This window comes from Scyliorhinus canicula, chromosome 8 (assembly GCF_902713615.1).
Source record: "Scyliorhinus canicula chromosome 8, sScyCan1.1, whole genome shotgun sequence".
In the NCBI taxonomy this organism is placed as follows: domain Eukaryota; kingdom Metazoa; phylum Chordata; class Chondrichthyes; order Carcharhiniformes; family Scyliorhinidae; genus Scyliorhinus; species Scyliorhinus canicula.
In genome coordinates, this window is record NC_052153.1 from 84,794,455 (window position 1) to 84,813,987 (window position 19,533).

At 48.2% G+C, this 19,533-nt stretch overlaps 1 protein-coding gene across 1 annotated transcript in view; it reads left to right on the top strand.

The window, feature by feature from the left end:
* The window catches only part of gkap1 (G kinase anchoring protein 1), a gene marked incomplete at its 5' end in the record, with an annotated part of 79,303 nt that extends 74,023 nt beyond the window's left edge, over nt 1–5,280 (top strand). The window contains one exon of the mRNA XM_038804878.1: nt 4,308–5,280. Coding sequence (XP_038660806.1) covers nt 4,308–4,349 — 42 coding nt within the window. The remainder of the gene's footprint in view (nt 1–4,307) is intronic.
* Nucleotides 5,281–19,533: the final 14,253 nt, after the last annotated feature.

Below are 19,533 nucleotides of genomic sequence, written 5' to 3' on the forward strand. Positions count from 1 at the left end.
TTGGCCATGATAAATTGCCCTTAGTGTCCAAATTTTCCCTTAGTGTTGGGTGGGGTTACTGGGTTATGGGGATAGGGTGGAGTTGTTGACCTTGGGTAGGGTGCTCTTTCCAAGAGCCGGTTCAGACTCGATGGGCTGAATGGCCTCCTTCTGTACTGTAAATTCTATGATCTATGACCTGGGCAGGACTGGAACCAATGTCCTAGGGGGTGCTTTTGCTAACACTGTTGGGGAGGTTTTAAACTAATGTGGCAGGGGGATGGGAACCAGATTAGGAAGTTAGAGGTCAGTAAAGAAGCAGCAACTAAAGCCGGTAAGGTACGAGATAATAAACTCCATGTGACTAAGGGGCAGAGTCGACAGGGAAGAGATGATGAACGCAAAGGGACAGGTGGTCTATCGTGCATTTGTTTTAATGTGAGAAGTGTAGCAGGTAAGGCAGATGAACTTAGGGCTTGGATCAGTACCTGGGAATATGATGTTATTGGTATTACTGAGACTTGGTTGAGGGAAGGGCAGGACTGGCAACTGAATATCCCAGGGTATAGATGCTTCAGGAGGGATAGAGAGGGAGGTAGAAGGGGTGGAGGAGTTGCATTACTCGTCAGAGATGATATCATAGCTGTGATTAAGGAGGGCACGATAGAGGATTCGAGCACTGAGGCAATATGGGTGGAGCTAAGAAATAGGAAGGGTGGAGTAACATTGTTGGGACTTTACTGCAGGCCTCCCAAAAGTGAGCATGAAGTAGAGGTACAAATATGCAGACAGATTATATAAAAATGTAGGAGCAATAGGGTGGTTGTGATGGGAGATTTTAACTTCCCCAACATTGAATGGGATTCGTGTAGTGTTGGAGGCGTAGATGGAGCAGAGTTTGTAAGGAGCATCCAGGAGAGTTTTTTAGAGCAGTATGTAAATAGTCCAACTCGGGAAGGGGCCATACTGGACCTGGTATTGGGGAATGATCCCGGCCAGGTGGTTGATGTTTCAGTCGGTGATTACTTTGGGAATAGCGATCACAATTCCGTAAGTTTTAGAATACTCATGGACAAGGACAAGAGTGGTCCGAAAGGAAGAGTGCTAAATTGGGGAAAGGCAGAGTATAACAAAATTCGGCAGGAGCTAGGGAATGTGGATTGGGAGCAGCTGTTTAAGGGTAAATCCACATTTGAAATGTGGGAGTCTTTTAAGGAAAGGTTGATTAGAGTGCAGGACAGACATGTTCCTGTGAAAATGAGAGATAGAAATGGCAAGATTAGGGAACCATGGATGACGGGTGAAATTGTGAGACTAGCTAAGATGAAAAAGGAAGCATATGTAAGATCGAGGCGACTCAAAACTGATGAAGCCTTGGAGGAATATCGGGAAAGTAGGACGAATCTCAAACGCGCAATAAAAAGGGCTAAAAGGGGTCATAAAATATCGTTGGCTAACAGGGTTAAGGAAAATCTCAAAGCCTTTTATTTGTATGTGAGGAGCAAGAGGGTAACTAGGGAAAGGATTGGTCCACTCAAAGACGAGAGGGAATTTATGCGTGGACTCAGAGGAAATGGGTGAGATTCTTAATGAGTACTTTGCATCGGTATTCACAAAGGAGAGGGACAAGATGGATGTTGAGGCTAAGGATGGATGTTTAAATACTCTAGGTCCAGTTGTCATACGGAAAGGGGAAGTTTTGGGTATTCTAAAAGACACTAAGGTGGACAAGTCCCCAGGACCGGATGGGATCTATCCCAGGTTACTGAGGGAAGCGAGGGTCGAAATAGCTGGGGCCTTAACAGATATCTTTGCAGCATCCTTGAGCACGGGTGAGGTCCCGGAGGACTGGAGAATTGCTAATGTTGTCCCTTTGTTTAAGAAGGGTAGCAGGGAAAATCCAGGGAATTACAGACCTGTGAGCTTGACGTCAGTTGTAGGCAAACTGTTGGAGAAGATACTGAGGGATAGGATCTATTCACATCTGGAAGAAAATAGACGTATCAGTGATAGCCAGCATGGTTTTGTGCAGGGAAGGTCATGTCTTACAAACCTAATAGAATTCTTTGAGGAAGTGACAAAGTTAATTGATGAGGGAAGGGCTGTAGATGTCATATACATGGACTTTAGTAAGGCGTTTGATAAGGTTTCCCATGGCAGGTTGATGGAAAAAGTGAAGTCGTATGGGGTTCAGGGTGTACTAGCTAGATGGATAAAGAACTGGCTGGGCAACGGGAAAGAAAGTAGTGGTGGAAGGGAGTGTCTCAAAATGGAGAAGGGTGACCAGTGGTGTTCCACAGGGATCCGTGCTCGGACCACTGTTGTTTGTGATCTACATAAATGACCTGGAGGAAGGTATAGGTAGTCTGATTAGCGAGTTTGCAGATGATACTAAGATTGGTGGAGTTGCAGATAGCGAGGAGGACTGTCAGAGAATACAAAAAATATAGATAGATTGGAGAGTTGGGCAGAGAAATGGCAGATGGAGTTCAATCCAGGCAAATGTGAGGTGATGCATTTTGGAAGATCTAATTCAAGAGCGGACTATATGGTCAATGGAAGGGTCCTGGGGAAAATTGATGTACAGAGAGATCTGGGAGTTCAGGTCCATTGTACCCTGAAGGTGGCAACGCAGGTTGATAGTGGTCAAGAAGGCATACAGCATGCTTGCCTTCATCGGACGGGGTATTGAGTACAAGAGTTGGCAGGTCATGTTACAGTTGTATAGGACTTTGGTTAGGCCACATTTGGAATACTGCGTGCAGTTCAGGTCGCCACATTACCAGAAGGATGTGGATGCTTTGGAGAGGGTGCAGAGGAGGTTCACCGGGATGTTGCCTGGTATGGAGGGTGCTAGCTATGAAGAAAGGTTGAGTAGATTAGGATTGTGAGAGGTATGGACAGGGTGGATAGCAACAAGCTTTTTCCAAGAGTGGGGGTGTCAGTTACATGGGGTCACGATTTCAAGGTGAGAGGGGGAAAGTTTAAGGGAGATGTGCATGGAAAGTTTTTTGTGAAGAGGGTGGTGGGTGCCTGGAACGCTTTACCAGCGGAGGTGGTAGAGGCAGGCACGATAGCATCATTTAAGAGGCATCTAGACAGGTATATGAACGGGCAGCATCAGAGGGAAGTAGACCTTGGAAAATAGGAGACAGGTTTAGATAAAGGATCTGGATCGGCGCAGGCTGGGAGGGCCGAAGGGCCTGTTCCTGTGCTGTAATTTTCTTTGTTCTTTGTTGTGGCCTTCGCCTCTCTGATTGCCCGGTGAAGAATTCTTTTGGAGTGACGGTCAGCAGCGCGCCAGCGGTGGTGGCCTATCTGGGGGACTTATGACATTCTTCGGCTGTAAACGGTCAAGTATAAATTAAGGGGTTTAGTGGAGGGCTTTGAGGCAAAGTGGGGGATGTTTGTGGCTGTGTTTGAGGAGTGTTCGACGCGGGGGTGGGGGGAGCGTAAAAAAGGGAAAATTTTGTGCAAGCTGTATATTTGTGTGTTTGGGAGTTTGCTCCCCGAATTGTTTATGTTTTGTTACCTTTTATATAAGTGTGGAATAAAATACATATTTTAAAAATGCATAGTTGAGAAATACCCATTTATCCATCCAGCCAATCTTATTTTCGCAAACTTAATCATTGGAGGGAAAGACTCAGTGGCTGAGTGTTTGAAGAATAGAGTTTGCAACTTTGGATTATAAACACCAGTCACAACCTATGTTGAACGTTTAGAGTGTTACCTGATGAGACTTTGGAGCCTTTCACATATTATTCAGCAGGTTTTTCTGTACTCAATGTTCTAAGTGCTTGGATCATTCTGATGACTGTGACTTAAGCTCTTGAGATGTTTGTTAGAACACAATGGTGTTGTGGTGCATGTTATGCAATATTATCATTGATTATCATCAGTATGGGAGAAACTCATAGAAATGAGCCAGTCTTTCTTCCAAATAGCGCTTGTTTCAAATCCTAGTTTATAAATTTACAAGATGTCATGTTCAATCATGAGAGAAACAAATGACTGAAAGGAAATGATATTAAACTTATTAATCTGTCTTTTCCCCCACCATGTACATCTGCAGTCGATGACTAGGACCTGCTGCATAAAACAACTGAAATACAAAGCAAATTGTAGTTTTTGCTGATGAGTTCAAAACTTGTTTTAACTTCACTAGATTATATAGAGAGAATATCACTGCTGCTTTTTAAAGTAGACGTTTCACATTAGAATTTCTTCTAAACTGTTGAGCAGTGCAATAGGACAGGTTAATTCTTCAAATGCTCCATTGAAAACATTGATGAAATCTACTTTTTTTTCTCTTTTTCAATCTACAGGGAGGCAAAAAAGGGAAGAAAATGTCAGAATCCGATCACTGAAGATCGCAGCATTTGCATACTGTGAAGCCCAGGGCAAAAAACCCCCACAAACAAAAAACCTTCCTTCAGGGTGCCATCATAGAAGTTTCTAGCTCTTTCATAACCTTTGTATTTTACAATTGATTTATTTTGCCGTTGTTAAAAACTTTGTGAAAGCTGCTCTCACCTCACACCAAGGCGGGGAAAAAATTACTTTGTTAAACTTCCTTTTGATGGAACTGTTATGGTGCCGATAGCTGAATGGTGCTTAACTGCTGCTTTAGTGCTACTGAGGTTTAAAGTAATGTCTAAAGAATTTTCTTGTTTTTCAAAAGTTAATTTTGATTTGTGATTAATGACTTGTCCTTTAGTCAGGGTTGCCTGCCTATTAATAAGTGAGAAAATTGTTCACACCATCTAATATCAACTGTCTGTGACTGTTGAGTGTCCAATTTGACAAAGTAGATTGCAAAATGTGTGAGGTTACAATGTGTGGTGCAAAACTTTTTTTAACCTCACTAGAACCAATTTAGATGAGAACAAGGAATGTTGTGAGTGGGTGAGGTGAGAGGGAGATCAATAATTTCTAGCAAAATTAGTTTGTGTGGTTTCAATTGTGTTTCCATTCACTACTCCACAGGTGTTAAAGGAATGGAAAACTATGGTCATCCAGTCAAGGGGGAGATTGAGCAATATTTTAGAATAATGAAGGATGGATTCAACCTTGTGGTCCTTGCTATATTTGATCTTCATGTTAAATGGAAAAATATTCAGTTTCCCAGAAATCCTTACCTTGCTTATGAGCATGTACAAAATAAAAGGGCATTTGTAAGTAACCCAGGCTTTGTTTTTGAAATAAAAAATAGTTCCCATTTTGGTGATCAGTATTGAAGCATGTTAAAATGCCAAACTTTTAATACGAATAAATTACAATAAAGTTTAATTCACCCAATCGTGGCATATTTTATGCTCGTGTATGAATGTGTATGTTTGTGCATATATTAGGGATGGGCAAATAAAAGCTCACCTAGCCAGCGATGCCCATACCCTGTGAAAGAATTTTTAAAAACACACCCACTGTTGTGACCATTTTCTTTTTTTTAGAAAATATTTTACTGAGGCATTTATAGTGACCATTTTCAATAAGCTGACATCAATACTGAATTTTGATCAGATAGAGTTTTCCAGTCCTGTGGTTGTCTTTTCATATAGATGGGTTAACACTTAGTCAAACCCAACTTTATCCACTCTTGCTAAGGCAGCGCAACAATGTATTTCACCTGGTGTTCTTAATCATAGGCAGTCTAATTCCGCTCTGGAGTAGGTTGAAGCCAGATCTCAACATGTTGAATATCTAAAATACAGGGCAGCACGGTGGCGCAGTGGTCCACTGCCTCACGGCGCCGAAGTTCCAGGTTCAATCCCGGCTCTGGGTCACTGTCTGTGTGGAGTTTGCACATTCTCCCCGTGTTTGCGTGGGTTTCGCCCCACAACCCAAAAGATGTGCAGGGTAGGTGGATTGGCCACGCTAAATTGCCCCTTAATTGGAAAAAAAAATGAATTGGGTACTCTAAATTTATAAAAAATAATAATAATATCTAATATACCTCATAAAGTTTATCATTGGAACTATATCTCATAGATCGCATGCTGATGTCACATATGGAAATGTTGATAATTGAATAGATAAGTGGTTTGAAGTTGGTGTTTCCCTCCCAGGTGCCATTGATGTAGGCTCGCTCAACCTATTCATGTTAAACTACTAACCCAAAGCTGATATTGTAATGTTTTCATTCTCAAATACTGTCTCCTTCTCTTTCAGATCTGCCATTATCAACCCCTTGAACGATCCATACTTGACCCTTGCAAACTGCCATCCCAGCTCCACACTCCTTTTCCAGCTCCACACTCCCTTTCCTCTCGAGTCCAATGAGATATTGCCTGCTAAATCTCTTCTTTGTTGCTTGTCCATATTTGAACACCTCCAATGTGGTTCCTGACCTACAAGTGCTGAAACAGCTCTAATCAGTGTCAAAAAACATTTTGTGTGACTGTGCCTCCATCCCTCCTTGCCCATCCCTCTTTGATGTTCACAACTATCTCTAGCTTTTGGCATGGTTAACTACGCCATTGACTTGCAATGCCTTTCCTTCATTGTCTCATTGGTTTCCCTCGTCTGGTTCCATTCTTGCTTCTCCAGTCATAACCAGGAAATCATCTAATTTCTTCTCCTGTTGCCCATGGAGTTCCAGAGAACCATCTTTGCTTCCCTCCTGTTTTTCCCAACATCATCTGAAAATTCCAGATTTCCTATGTACGTTAATGACCAACACCTCAATCCAACTTTCACTGCCCTCAGATAACCAAAGCCATTGGCCCCCGCCATAAACTCCAGACCCTAGCCAGCAATCCTATTTCCCTCCCTGGCCAAGTACTCAGGTTCAACTGCTGGACTATCCATAACTTCTTTAATGGGATATGAGCATTGCTAGCAAGGTCAGAGTTTGTTTGCCTGTCCCTAATTGCCTTTGAATTCACTAGCTTGCTAAGGACAGTTAAGAATCAACAACATTGCTGTGGGTCTGGAGTCACATTTAGACCACATTGGGTAAGGATGGCAGATTTCTTTCCCTAAAGGGCATTTGTGAACCAGATGGATCTTTATCACGATGGATGATAGTTTCACGTTCACCATTGCTGAGACTAGCTTTATATTCCAGATTTCATTGATTGAATATAAATGCCATGGTGTGTTTTGAACCCTTATCCCCAGAGCATTAGCCTGAGTGTCGGGATTGCTATTCGAGTGACATTACCATTATAGAACATAGTGTAGAAGGAGGCCATTCGGCCCATCGAGTCTGCACCGACCCACTTCAGCCCTCACTTCCACCCTATCCCCGTAACCCATTAACCCCTCCTAACCTTTTTGGTCACTGAGGTTAATTTATCATGGCCAATCCACCTAACCTGCACGTCTTTGGACTGTGGGAGGAAACCCACGGGGAAACGTGCAGACTCTGCACAGACAGTGACCCAGCGGGGAATCTAACCTGGGAACCTGGCGCTGTGAAGCCACAGTGCTATCCACCTGTGCTACCGTGCTGCCCATTATGCCACATCTTTCCATCTTTGTGATGTTGAGCTGAGCTTTTGCCATCAAAACTTCATCTTAAAGACCATCCTACTTCCATCTGTATAATATCATTTGTCTCTGCTCTGGCTTCATCCTACCTTCTGCAGAAACCCTATTCCATGTTTTTGTTACCTCGTAGAATAGTGAATTCCCATACCTTGCAGACTGGCCTCATGTTTCACCCTCTATGAACTAGAACTCATCAAAAACTCTGCTGTCCTCATCCTAAGTCTCACCAAGCCCATTGATCTATCACTGCTGTGTTTGCTTACCTACATGGAATCAGAATAGTTACAGCACAGGAAACGGCCATTTGACTTAGCATGTCAGTATTATTCTCTGCATCAGTAATTTACCTCTTCAACCCTTTCCCTGTGGCCCAACAATTTTTTTCTCTTTAGTTCCTTATCCAATCCCCTTTGAAAACCACAATTGAATCTACCTCTACCACCCTCCGAGGCCGTGCATTTCTAGATCCGAACCACTCACAGAGAAAAACCTTTTCTTAATGTCACCTTTCACTCTTTAGCCTGTCACATTTGGTGACCATGGCCCTACCTACCAATACTCCGTCTGGACCCCTCAAGATTTTGAACATCTCTCTCCTTTCAACCTTATCCAGGAGGACAGCCCCAATGTCTCCATTCGATCCACTATCTCCCTCATGCTTGGAACCATCCTTATCAGCTTTTTTCTACACCCTAACTAAAGCCTGCTTTAATACCATCATTACCACTCCATTTGTCTTGTGCTTCACATATTTTCCATAGCATGATGCCCATAGTTTGATGCAATACCCCAGCTGAGGCCAAACCAATGGTTTATAAAAGTTCTTCATAACTTCCTTGATTTAGCAGGCTTTATTACCCATTTTCTCAATCCGCTGTGCCACCATCAACAATTTACGCACATATACTCCTAGATTTTAATCCCTGCACCACCTTTAGAATTGTATCTTTTCGTTCATATTGTTTCTCAATCTTCTGCCCAAAATGTGTCACTTTATAGTTCTTTACATTAAATTTCATCTACCGCTTGTCTGCTTATTCCACCTGTCTATCTATGTCCTCTTGATGTCTGTTATTATCTTCCTTACAGTTAACAATGCTTCCCAAGTTTTTTTCATCAGCAAATTTTAAAATTGTGCCCTGGACATGCAAATCTAGGTTATTGATAATGGCATGGCAATGCTCAGCCAACTGTCTCTCTCCTGAAGTATAAACTGAGTTTGAAGTTTTGTATACTTTTGTTGGACCTGACAAGTGTAAGATGAAAAGCCTGAGCAGCATGTTTCTTCCGTAATATTCAAGTTCTGTATTATCAAACGACGGTCATTAATATATATCAAGGTAAAGTCCGAGTATCAGCCCCGAGGGAATCCCACTGTGTCTTTCTTCAGCCTGAAAAACAACTGTTCACCACTACTGTCTCCTGTCAGCATCAACAATTTATATAGCACTTCTTCCGAAATGGAGAGGGGTAGAAATGTGATGTATTTATAGTGTTGAAAAGGAGGGCGAGGAGCAGGTGGAGCAAAATAGGTCAGCAATAGGTTAGTGCCCAGGAGAGATTAAATGACAAAGATATCATAGAGCACAAGACAAATGGAGTGGTAATGATGGTATTAAAGCAGGCTTGTCCAAATACCGGCCCACAGGCTGGATTGTGGCCTCCCTGAAGCCATTCTTTGGTGCCCCCTAGGACTCCTGTGAACCAATCAGCAGCAAATATGGGAAAGTCTGTGAACACAATAATAATCTTTATTAGTGTCACAAGTAGGCTTGTATTAACACTGCAATGAAGTTACTGTGAAAATCAACTAACAGTGTTTGCTGTGGAGAAATAGACACAGTGCTGTGGAGAAAAGTACAGCACAGGAACAGGCTCTCGGCCCTCCAAGCCTGTGCTGACAGGGTGGTGAGAACCAGAGTGCTGAGGCCCTTCGGGCAGACCAGGATATCAGGGACCCCAGGGGGGAAACCAGAGGTTGGAGTGGTTAGGGATTGGTGTGGGGGTTGTGCTACATATGCCATGGGAAACCGCAACTCATCAGGGGCTCACTTGTTCGCCTGATGCCGACCTCCGCCTTGGCGACTGTCGTCTCTCAGGGCCCACCAACCAGGTCCACTGTAGTGGGGTGCCGCAGATCCAGAGGTCCCTCTCCAATCATCTCGCTCTCCTGCCCATTATGCGCCACCTTCTCCTGGAGGGGAAGACAGAAAGGATAAAATATTGGGCAGTCGGACGCATGCAGCACAGGGATGGACAGCTGGTGGCCTTCATGGTCAGAGTACCCAGCAATGGCTGTTATGGTTGCTGGCATATGGTGCATACTGCCGACTGGTGGCGTTCTATCTCCCTCCGGGTTGGGGTGGTGTGGTGTGGTTAGTGCCAGGGGCACGGTGCTGCCTGGCCATACTGAGGAGGTTGTGCAGCTTTTTACGGCACTCCTGTCTGGTCCTGCCATTGGGTCCCAAGGCGCTCACGGCCTCTGCCACCTGCACCCAGACCCAGTGTAAGGCGGCGGGTGGCATCCTCCTCACCACGGGGTGCAGGATAACCGCCTGTCCTCCACAGTGTCCAACAGGGTCTCCAACTCTCCGTGCTACCATCGTGTTTCCTGGGGTGAGTGTGTGTGGGGAGTGGAGAGCTAATATGCAGCTGCAGCTTGTCAGCCTCTCGAGTGGCAATCCTGACCCTGGCGAATTGGACTCTGTTTTTCATTGGAATTCTACGTGGGGGCCAGTGCTAGCCCATTAACGGTTCATGAATTGCTTTGGGACCGGCGCCATTTTGTGGTCGTGGAAGTCCACCGATTCAGTCAACACTAGTCTCTGAGATAGAAATCCTGTGTCAGAACACAGCTGACATCTCCTCTGCAACTCTACTTCCCTTTTCCTTCCCTCTGTAAGGATGAGAAATTACTGTCATTTGGTGGATTTCTGATATTGGCGCCTCTAGATTCTGCCATTTCAAATAAATGTTCCAGCCTCACAAACTAGTAGGGGGCTTTAAGAAATCACAACTCTGTCAGCCAGTGAGAGTGGGAACTAACTGCAGAATTATGATGGGAGGGAGAGAGTCTGTTTCCAACTCCGCTCCATAACTATTCCCAAAATCCATGGTAATCCTCCCATGTCAGACTGGACACAACACACAGCTGAGACATCCTGTGGTGTTCACACTGTGAAAAAGACCATGGGAGCGAAAACAGAAAATACTGGACACTCACAGCAGATCTGGCAGTATCTGTGGAGAGAGATGGTGATATGCAAATGCTTCTAGGCCACCTCAAAAGGGTGGATTTGAAAATTACTGAGGTAAGTACAGTTGAGTTCATTTTTGGACTCAAAACCACCCTGACACCCACCCTCAACTATGTCCCGCCTTCCCCTTTTAAAATCCCCCAAACGCCCCCTCTCCCGTCACTGACCCCTCAATATTCCTTGAAGAAATTGGTGAACGGTTTCCACCTCCGAATGAACCCTTCTACTGACCCCCACAGAGCGAATGTAATCTTCTCCAACCTCAGGAATTCTGCCAGGTCACTCATCCACACCCTTGCCTTTGGCGGCACCGAGTCCCTCCAACATAACATTTTGAGTCTGGATGACTCTTTGTCAAAGCTGGCTGATCCACTTTCCTCCTCTGATCCTTCCTTCCTCCTTTCCCTTCAAGTTCTCCCCTCTCGTTCCCATCCCTCCAGGTCCCCTGACCCACTCTTTCCACCCTCCCCCCTCTCTTGGGTATCACTATTAATTTGGTAGATGTCGTATTCTGTTCCTTCATAATGAGGTAACCGGAAGTCAGAATTCCAGACATATCAGGTGTGTTAGATTTTGAGTCCAAAAATGAACTCAACTGTACTTATCTCTCAGTAATTTTCAAGTCCATACTTTTGAAGTGCCTAGAAGCATTTGCATTTCACTATTAAGATAAATGCTATAATTCTCTGCCCCCTCATGCTCAGTCACTTTGTTACTTTGCACTATAAGGTACATGATTCTTTGTTACAAAAATATCCCAGACCTTTTGTCATTGACCACTCATCCTTATTCTGGGGTCACTTTGCTGGTTTAACCATGCGTCACTCCCCTGCTACCATATTCTGCTTTAGCCATCCTGCTCCTCTGTATATCCTTTTTACATTCTCACAGAATGCCTCCCTTTGGCTTGTGGTAATATTGCTTTTGTCATCTAATTGCTCCTTGTTTGCTATCTATCACTTTCAGGATTTTTTTTCTCAGTCCCTTAGCCGTGTTCTGTGCCTCATAATAAGCTGTAATACCTCCCAGTTCTGACAAATGGTCATGGGCCTGAAACGTCAACCTCCTTGTTTGTTTCTCCACAGGTACTGGCAGACCTGAATGTTGTTGGCATTTCCAGTTATTTCAGATTTCCAACATCTGTAATATTTTGCTTCTAGATTATTGTGCCACTGAATTATTGACCTGACTACGCCAAGTAGCAGATACAATGTGCATTGAACTACTTCAAATTTATAAGAGCTTTACTCAAATCTGTTGCACGTTTATCCATTCTTTTTTTAAAAAATAATTTTTATTGGGATTTTTTACAGAAAATATGACAACAAACAATGAAAAGCAACAATATAACCCCATAATAACTGAAACACCCCCAAGACCGTATCAACGCATGTATCACATCCCACCCCCCTAAACCCAGTAAACAACAAGAAAACTTAAAAATAAATTAAAATTAAATAAGCAAACATAGTCATCGTACCCCCCCCCCTCTCCCCCGGGTTGCTGCTGCTGCTGACCCAGTACCCAGACTTTCGTTGAGCCAGAAAGTCGAGGAACGGTTGCCACCGCCTAAAGAACCCTTGTACCGATCCTCTCGGTGAATTTGACCTTCTCTAGCTTAATAAAACCCGCCATGTCGTTGATCCAGGTCTCCACGCTTGGGGGTCTCGCATCCTTCCACTGTAGCAAGATCCTCCGCAGGGCTACTAGGGACGCAAAGGCCAGCACACCGGCCTCTTTCACCTCCTGCACTCCCGGCTCCACCCCAACCCCAAAAATCGAGAGTCCCCAGCCTGGACCCTGGATCCTACTACCCTCGACACCGTCCTCGCCACCCCCTTCCAGAACTCCTCCAGTGCCGGGCATGCCCAGAACACATGGGCATGGTTCGCTGGACTCCCCAAACACCTGACACACCTGTCTTCGCCCCCAAAGAACTTACTCATCCTAGACCTGGACATGTGGGCCCTGTGCAGCACCTTGAATTGGATGAGGCTAAGCCGCGCACATGAGGAGGAAGAGTTAACCCTCTCCAGGGCATCAGCCCATGTCCCATCTTCGATCTGTTCCCCCAGTTTCCCCCTCCCACTTAGCTTTCAGCTCCTCTACTGACGCCTCCTCCACCTCTTGCTTTACCTTGTAGATATCAGATACCAGACCCCAGAAAGCACCCTGTCACTCACCCCCCTCGTGGGAAGCGAAGGGAATCCCTCCACCTGTCGCCGAGCAAATGCCTTTACCTGCAGATACCTGAACATGTTCCCTGGGGGGAGCCCAAATTTCTCCTCCAACTCCCCCAGGCTCGCAAACCTCCCATCAATGAACAGGTCCCTCAGGTGTCTGATGCCTGCTCTGTGCCAACCCTGGAACCCCCCATCAATGTTCCCCGGGACGAACCGATGGTTCCCCCTTAACAGAGCCTCCATCGAGCCGCCCACTTCTCCCCTATGTCGCCTCCACTGCCCCCAAATCTTGAGGGTAGCCTCCACCACCAGACTCGTGGTATACCTCGTAGGAGGGAGCAGCCACGGCGCCATTACCAGGGCCCCCAGGCTTGTATCTCCACAGGACACCCTCTCCATCCGTTTCCATGCTGCCCCCTCCCCCTCCATCACCCACTTGCGCACCATCGACACATTGGCCGCCCAATAATACCCCGAGAGATTGGGTAACGCCAGCCCCCCACCATCTCTACCCTGCTCCAAGAAGACCCTCTTCACCCTCGGGGTACCATGTGCCCAAACAAAGCTCATGATGCTGCTAGTCACCCTCCTAAAAAAGGCCCTAGGGATAAAGATGGGCAAACACTGAAAAAGGAACAAGAACCTCGGGAGCACCGTCATTTTGACGGAATGCACTCTACCCGCCAGCGACAGCGGCACCATGTCCCACCTTTTAAATTCCTCCTCCATCTGCTCCACCAGCCTGGTAAAATTAAGCTTATGGAGAGTCTCCCAACTCCTGGCCACCTGCACCCCCAGGTATCTGAAACTCTTCACTGCCCTCTTAAATGGGAGCCTCCCAATTCCCTCCTCCTGATCACCCGGGTGTACTACAAATACCTCACTCTTGCCAAAATTTAACTTACAGCCCGAGAAGCTCCCAAACTCCGCCAACAGCTCCATCACCCCCGGCATTCCCCCTTCTGGGTCCGCCACATACAACAGCAGGTCGTCCGCATACAGCGATACACGATGTTCCTCCCCACCCCGCACCAGACCCCTCCATCTCCCCGACTCCCTCAACGCCATAGCCAAAGGTTCAATCGCCAGTGCAAAGAGCAAGGGGGCAGGGGGCACACCTGCCTGGTCCCACGGTAGAGCCTGAAGTACTCCGATCTCCTTCCATTGATAACTACACTCGCCATCGGAGCCGTGTAGAGCAACCTCACCCATTTGATGAACCCCTCCCCGAATCCGAACCGCTCCAGCACCTCCCACAGGTACCCCCACTCAACTCTATCAAACGCTTTCTCTGCCTCCAGCGCCACCACTATCTCCGCCTCCCCCTCCACCGCCGGCATCATAATAACATTTAGCAATCTCCGCACATTCGTGTTGAGCTGCCGTCCCTTGACAAATCCTGTCTGATCCTCGTGTATCACCCCGGCACACAGTCCTCTATCCTGGTGGCCAGGATCTTCGCCAGCAACTTAGCGTCAACATTGAGGGGCGAGATAGGTCTGTATGATCTACACTGCAAGGGGGTCCTTATCCCGCTTCAGGATCAGAGAGATCAGCGCCCGCGACATCGTCGGGGGCAAAGACCCCCCCCTCTCATGTCTCATTGAAGGCTTGCACCAACAGGGGGCCCACCAGATCCGCATACTTTTTATAAAATTCCACCGGGAACACATCCGGCCCCGGCGCCTTACCTGACTGCATTTGACCAATCCCCCTGACTAGCTCCTCCAACTCTATTGGCGCCCCCAGCCCCTCTACCAGCTCCTCTTGAGCCTTTGGAAAACCTAGCCTGTTCATGAAGCTTTCCATCTCTCTTCCCCCCCCCCCCCCCCCCCCCCCCCCCGCCATCGGTGGCTCCGACCAGTACAGTTCCTCGTAGAAGTCCCTAAAGACCCCGTTTACCTCTGCCCCCTTCTGCACCACATTCCCACCCTTATCCGTCACTCCACCAATTTCCCTAGCCGCATCTCGCCTACAGAGCTGATGCGCCAACATCCTGCTCGCCTTCTCCCCATACTCATATACCACGCTCTGCACCCTCCTCCACTGTGTCTCCGCCTTTCTGGTGGTCAACAAGGCCTGCAAACTTGGCCTGCAAACTATGCCGTTCCCCAAGCAACCCCTCCTCCGATGCCTATGCGTATCTCCTATCCAGATCCAGGAGCTCCCCCACCAGTCTCTCCCTCTCCCTCCTTTCTCTATGGGCCCGGATGGAGATCAGCTCCCCCCGGATCACTGCTTTCAGAGCCTCCCAGACCATCCCCACCCGGATCTCCCCCGTGTTGTTGGTATCAAGATACCCCTCAATACTTCCCCGGACCCTCCTACACACCTCATCAGCCAGCATCCCCACATCCAGGCGCCATAGTGGGCGCTGGTCCCGCGCCTCCCCCATCTCCAGATCAACCCAGTGCGGAGCATGGTCTGAAATTGCTATGGCCGAATACTCGGTATCCTGCACCTTCGGGATCAATCCCCTGCTCAGGATGAAAAAATCTATTTGGGAATAAACCCTATGGACATGAGAGAAAAAGGAATACTCCCGCGCCCTCGGCCTCCCAAACCTCCAGGGATCCACCCCTCCCAGCTGGTCCATAAACCCCCTCAGCACTTTGGCCGCCGCCGGTCTCCTACCCGTCCTTGAACTGGACCGGTCCAGTGGGGGATCCAGCACTGTGTTAAAGTCTCCCCCCATGATCAGGCCCCCTGCCTCCAGGTCCGGAATGCGGCCCAACAAGCGCCTCATGAAGCCAGCAACATCCCAATTCGGGGCATATACATTAACCAGCACCACCTTCTCTCCCTGCAGCCTACCCTTCACCATAATATATCTGCCCTCCTTGTCCGACACCACCTCAGATGCCTCGAACGCCACCCTCTTCCCCACCAGAATCGCCACCCCCCCGGTTCTTCGCGTCCAATCCTGAGTGAAAAACCTGCCCCACCCATCCCTTCCTCAGACGAACCTGGTCCGCCACCTTCAAGTGGGTCTCCTGGAGCATAGCCACGTCCGCCTTCAGCCCCTTCAGATGAGAAAATACCCTAGTTCTCTTAACCGGCCCATTCAGCCCCCTCACGTTCCAGGTGATCAGCCGGATCAGAGGGCAACCCGCCCCCCTCCCCCGCCAGGTAGCCATAGCTCATCAACTGCTCACCCCAGGCCAGCGCGCCCCGCCCGACCCGTTCCCCATGGCGATAACGCCTCTCCTCTACCCCCCCCCGGCCCACACCAGCTCCTTCCTGGCCATTCCAGAAGCAACCCGGTATTTTCCCCCCCCCCCCCCCCCCCAGGCTAGGACCCCTCCTAGCCATGACGCACCCTCCATGGTACTTCCGTGAGTCAGCTGACTTCTGCTGACCCCGGCAGCTCCCGCCAAAACCCCTCCCCTCCCGCGTTTATCCATTCTTATCCGACACTCAAGAAAATTTGTGTCTTAGTACTAAGGTGACAATGAATATAAGTTGTATGCCAGGAATATGTGGTATGATTACAGTTTTTAAAAATATTTTTATCAAGGCTGTTCAATAAAATCTAAATATACAAAATATCAAAAGAACATCACATCTACCCAATAAACAACCCCAACCCTCCAGAATCCCCCACCTCCCCCCCACCCCTGACACGGACCCTCAACCATGTCCTGTCTTCCCCTTTTTAACGCCCCCCCCCACAACGCCCTGTAGACACCTGGGTTGGCCACTTCCCAACTTTAAAATGGAGATCTGCTAAGAATGCAGGGAGAAATGGCCAAACGCAGGAAAACAAGCAGGTGCAAAATCTCCTGTATATTAGAACTCGCAGAAACCCAGACAGCACTGAAACTAACAACCATCTACATATTGACGAGCGATCCCCGGGAACAATTGGAAACATTTAAGATAATCGAGGCCAAGCCAGACTCCTCGGCGCCAGCGGGAGCCAAGACAAAGGAAGGCCAACGGACATATAGGAACCGCCTAGCGATCAAGGAATAGCCCCAGCATTGGGGAAATCAAATCAATTGATTGGAACATGGTCCAATCAATTGGAACCAGGTAGGGGATCCGCCCAAAAGGGCGCAAAGCCCCTGGGGACTATAAAATAGAGTCCCCAGGTTCAATTCGTTCTTCTTGGCTCTGAGCAAGGAGAGACCGGCCTAACAGCTTCTTGGCAGCTACACAATGATGCCTCCACCCATCCCCAACCCGACCTCTCCATTTCCTCACCGTAGAAATGTCTGCAGCCCAATAATAATTTGTCAAATTCGGCAAACCCAGCCCCCACCCCCTTCGCCTCCCCACTCCAGAAAAGCCCGCCGCACGAATGGAGTCTTCCCCATCCACACAAACCCCAAAATCAACTTTACATTAACTTTCCTGAAAAACGACTGAGGGACAAAGATAGGGAGGTTCTGAAACACCAACAGAACCTTGGCAGCACCCTCATTTTTGCTGCAGCTGCCCTGCCAGTGCCAATGGGAAAACATCCACCTCCTAAAATCCATCTTCATCCCATCTACCAATTGAGCCAAGTTCAACCAATGTAGCTGGGCCCAGCTCTGCACCACCTGAATACCAAGATCTCTGAAGCTCGCCCCACCACCCGAAATGGCAACTCACCTAACCTCCTTTCCTGCCCCTAGCATTGATCGGGACATCTCACTCTTCCCCATATTCAATTTATATCCCAAAAACCGTCCAAATTCCCCAGAATCCACCCAATGCAGCCCAACGGATCCAAAATATATAACAGATCATCTGCATACAGTGAAGCCCTATGCTTGGCTTGATCCGCCCTCCCCCCCCAATCCCTCGATTCCTAAGCATCATTGCCAGTGCCTGAATTGCCAAGGTGAAAAGCAATGGGGAGAGTGGGCACCCCTGTCTTGTCCCACCATGTAACTCAAAGTACCCCGGGCTCACTGGGTTCGTTCGCACTCTGGTCACAGGCGCCTTATACAGCAACCTGTCCCAGGGCCTCCAGGCCCTGCACCTGCCCCTCCTCCACCTTGGGACACTCCAATCCATCCAGGAAACCCCTCACCCCCTCTTCCCCCCCCTCAAGGGCTTTGACTCAATGTCTCCTATGGAAGGCCTCAAATACCCCATTCATCCCTCCAGATCACCCTTGCCACTGCATGCTTCCTCAACTGATGGGCCACCATCTTACTTGCCTTCTCCCCCTATTCGTACATTGCATCTGTGGCAATCCAAAACTGCTGCACCATCTACACCGTAATCACTTATCCAACCTCCATCTGGAGCCTCTGTCTCTCCTTCAACAACTCTCCTCCAGCACCGCCGAGTGATTCCTATCCACCCTCAAAGTCTCATCAACCAATCTTGCCCTCTTTTCCAGATCCACCCTCTCCCTGTGCACTTGAATCGAAATAAACTCCCCTCTACAGCCTTGAGTGGCTCCCACAATGTGGCAGCTGTGACCTCCCCCGTATCATTCTTCTCCAGATAGCCCGAATGGCAGCACTCACACACCCCCTCATCCGTCAACATCCAGCCTCCACTGCGGCCGCTGGGCCTCCTCCACCTCCATCTCTCTCCCCCCCCCCCCCCCCCCCCGGATCCACCCGTAGGTCCACCCAGCGCGTGGTCAGAGACCATAATCTCCAAATACCCCGAGTCGATCACCCTTGCCAACAGCGTCTTGTCCATTATGAAAAAAACAATCCCGGAATACACCCGTGGGTGCACATGGGAGAAGTGTGAAAACTCCCTCGCCCTCCGACTCCCAAATCTCCACAGGATCCCCCCTGTGCACCATTAACCACCTCAGCTCCCTCACCACTGTCGATCTCCTCAACGACTTCGGGCTTGACCGATCTAGGACTGTATAAGAATCCCCTCCCCCATAATCAGCCTGTGTGTATCTAAATCTGGAATCCTCCTCAACAGCCACCTCATAAAATCCACATCATCCCAACTCCAGGCATAAGCATTAATCAGACCACCGGCATCCCCTCCAGCTTCCCACTAACTATCACATACCTAGCCCCCAGATCGATCACTCTCAAACGCCACCCTCTTATTGACCAACACCGCCATCCCCCTTGTCTTCATATCCAGCCCCGAGTGGAACAAATGCCCCACCCATCCCTTCCTCAGTCTCGTCTGATCCCCCAACATCAGGTACGTCTCCTGCAGAACACCACGTCCGCCTTCAGACTCCTCAGGTGCGTGACCACACGTGACCGTTTAATTGGGCCATTCAACCCCCACACATTCCATGTGACCAGTCTGGTCGGGGTCTCCCTGCCATCCCCCCCTTCTTGGGCCAGCCCCCGGTCTGCGTCATGTGTCCCTTCAGGCCCACCCTCGGATGTCCACCACCATCTTTCCCATCCCAATTGTGCCACACCAACCACACCCATGTTATCAGCCCTCCCCCCATCCAAAATAAAAAACTTACCCCACCCCCTCCCATCTTCCTCCTGGCAGCCCCCCACTTCACTTCCGTTAATTAGCCCACCCAGCTGACATGGTGGCCCCCGCTCAAGCCCTCTAACCTCCCCATCCCCCTCCAATCCATCCCCCATCCACCAACAAACAAAGAAGAATAAAAAGCACTCTCACCATCGCTGCTCCCTGTCGAAACCAACCCCAAAATACGCACCACAGACATTTCA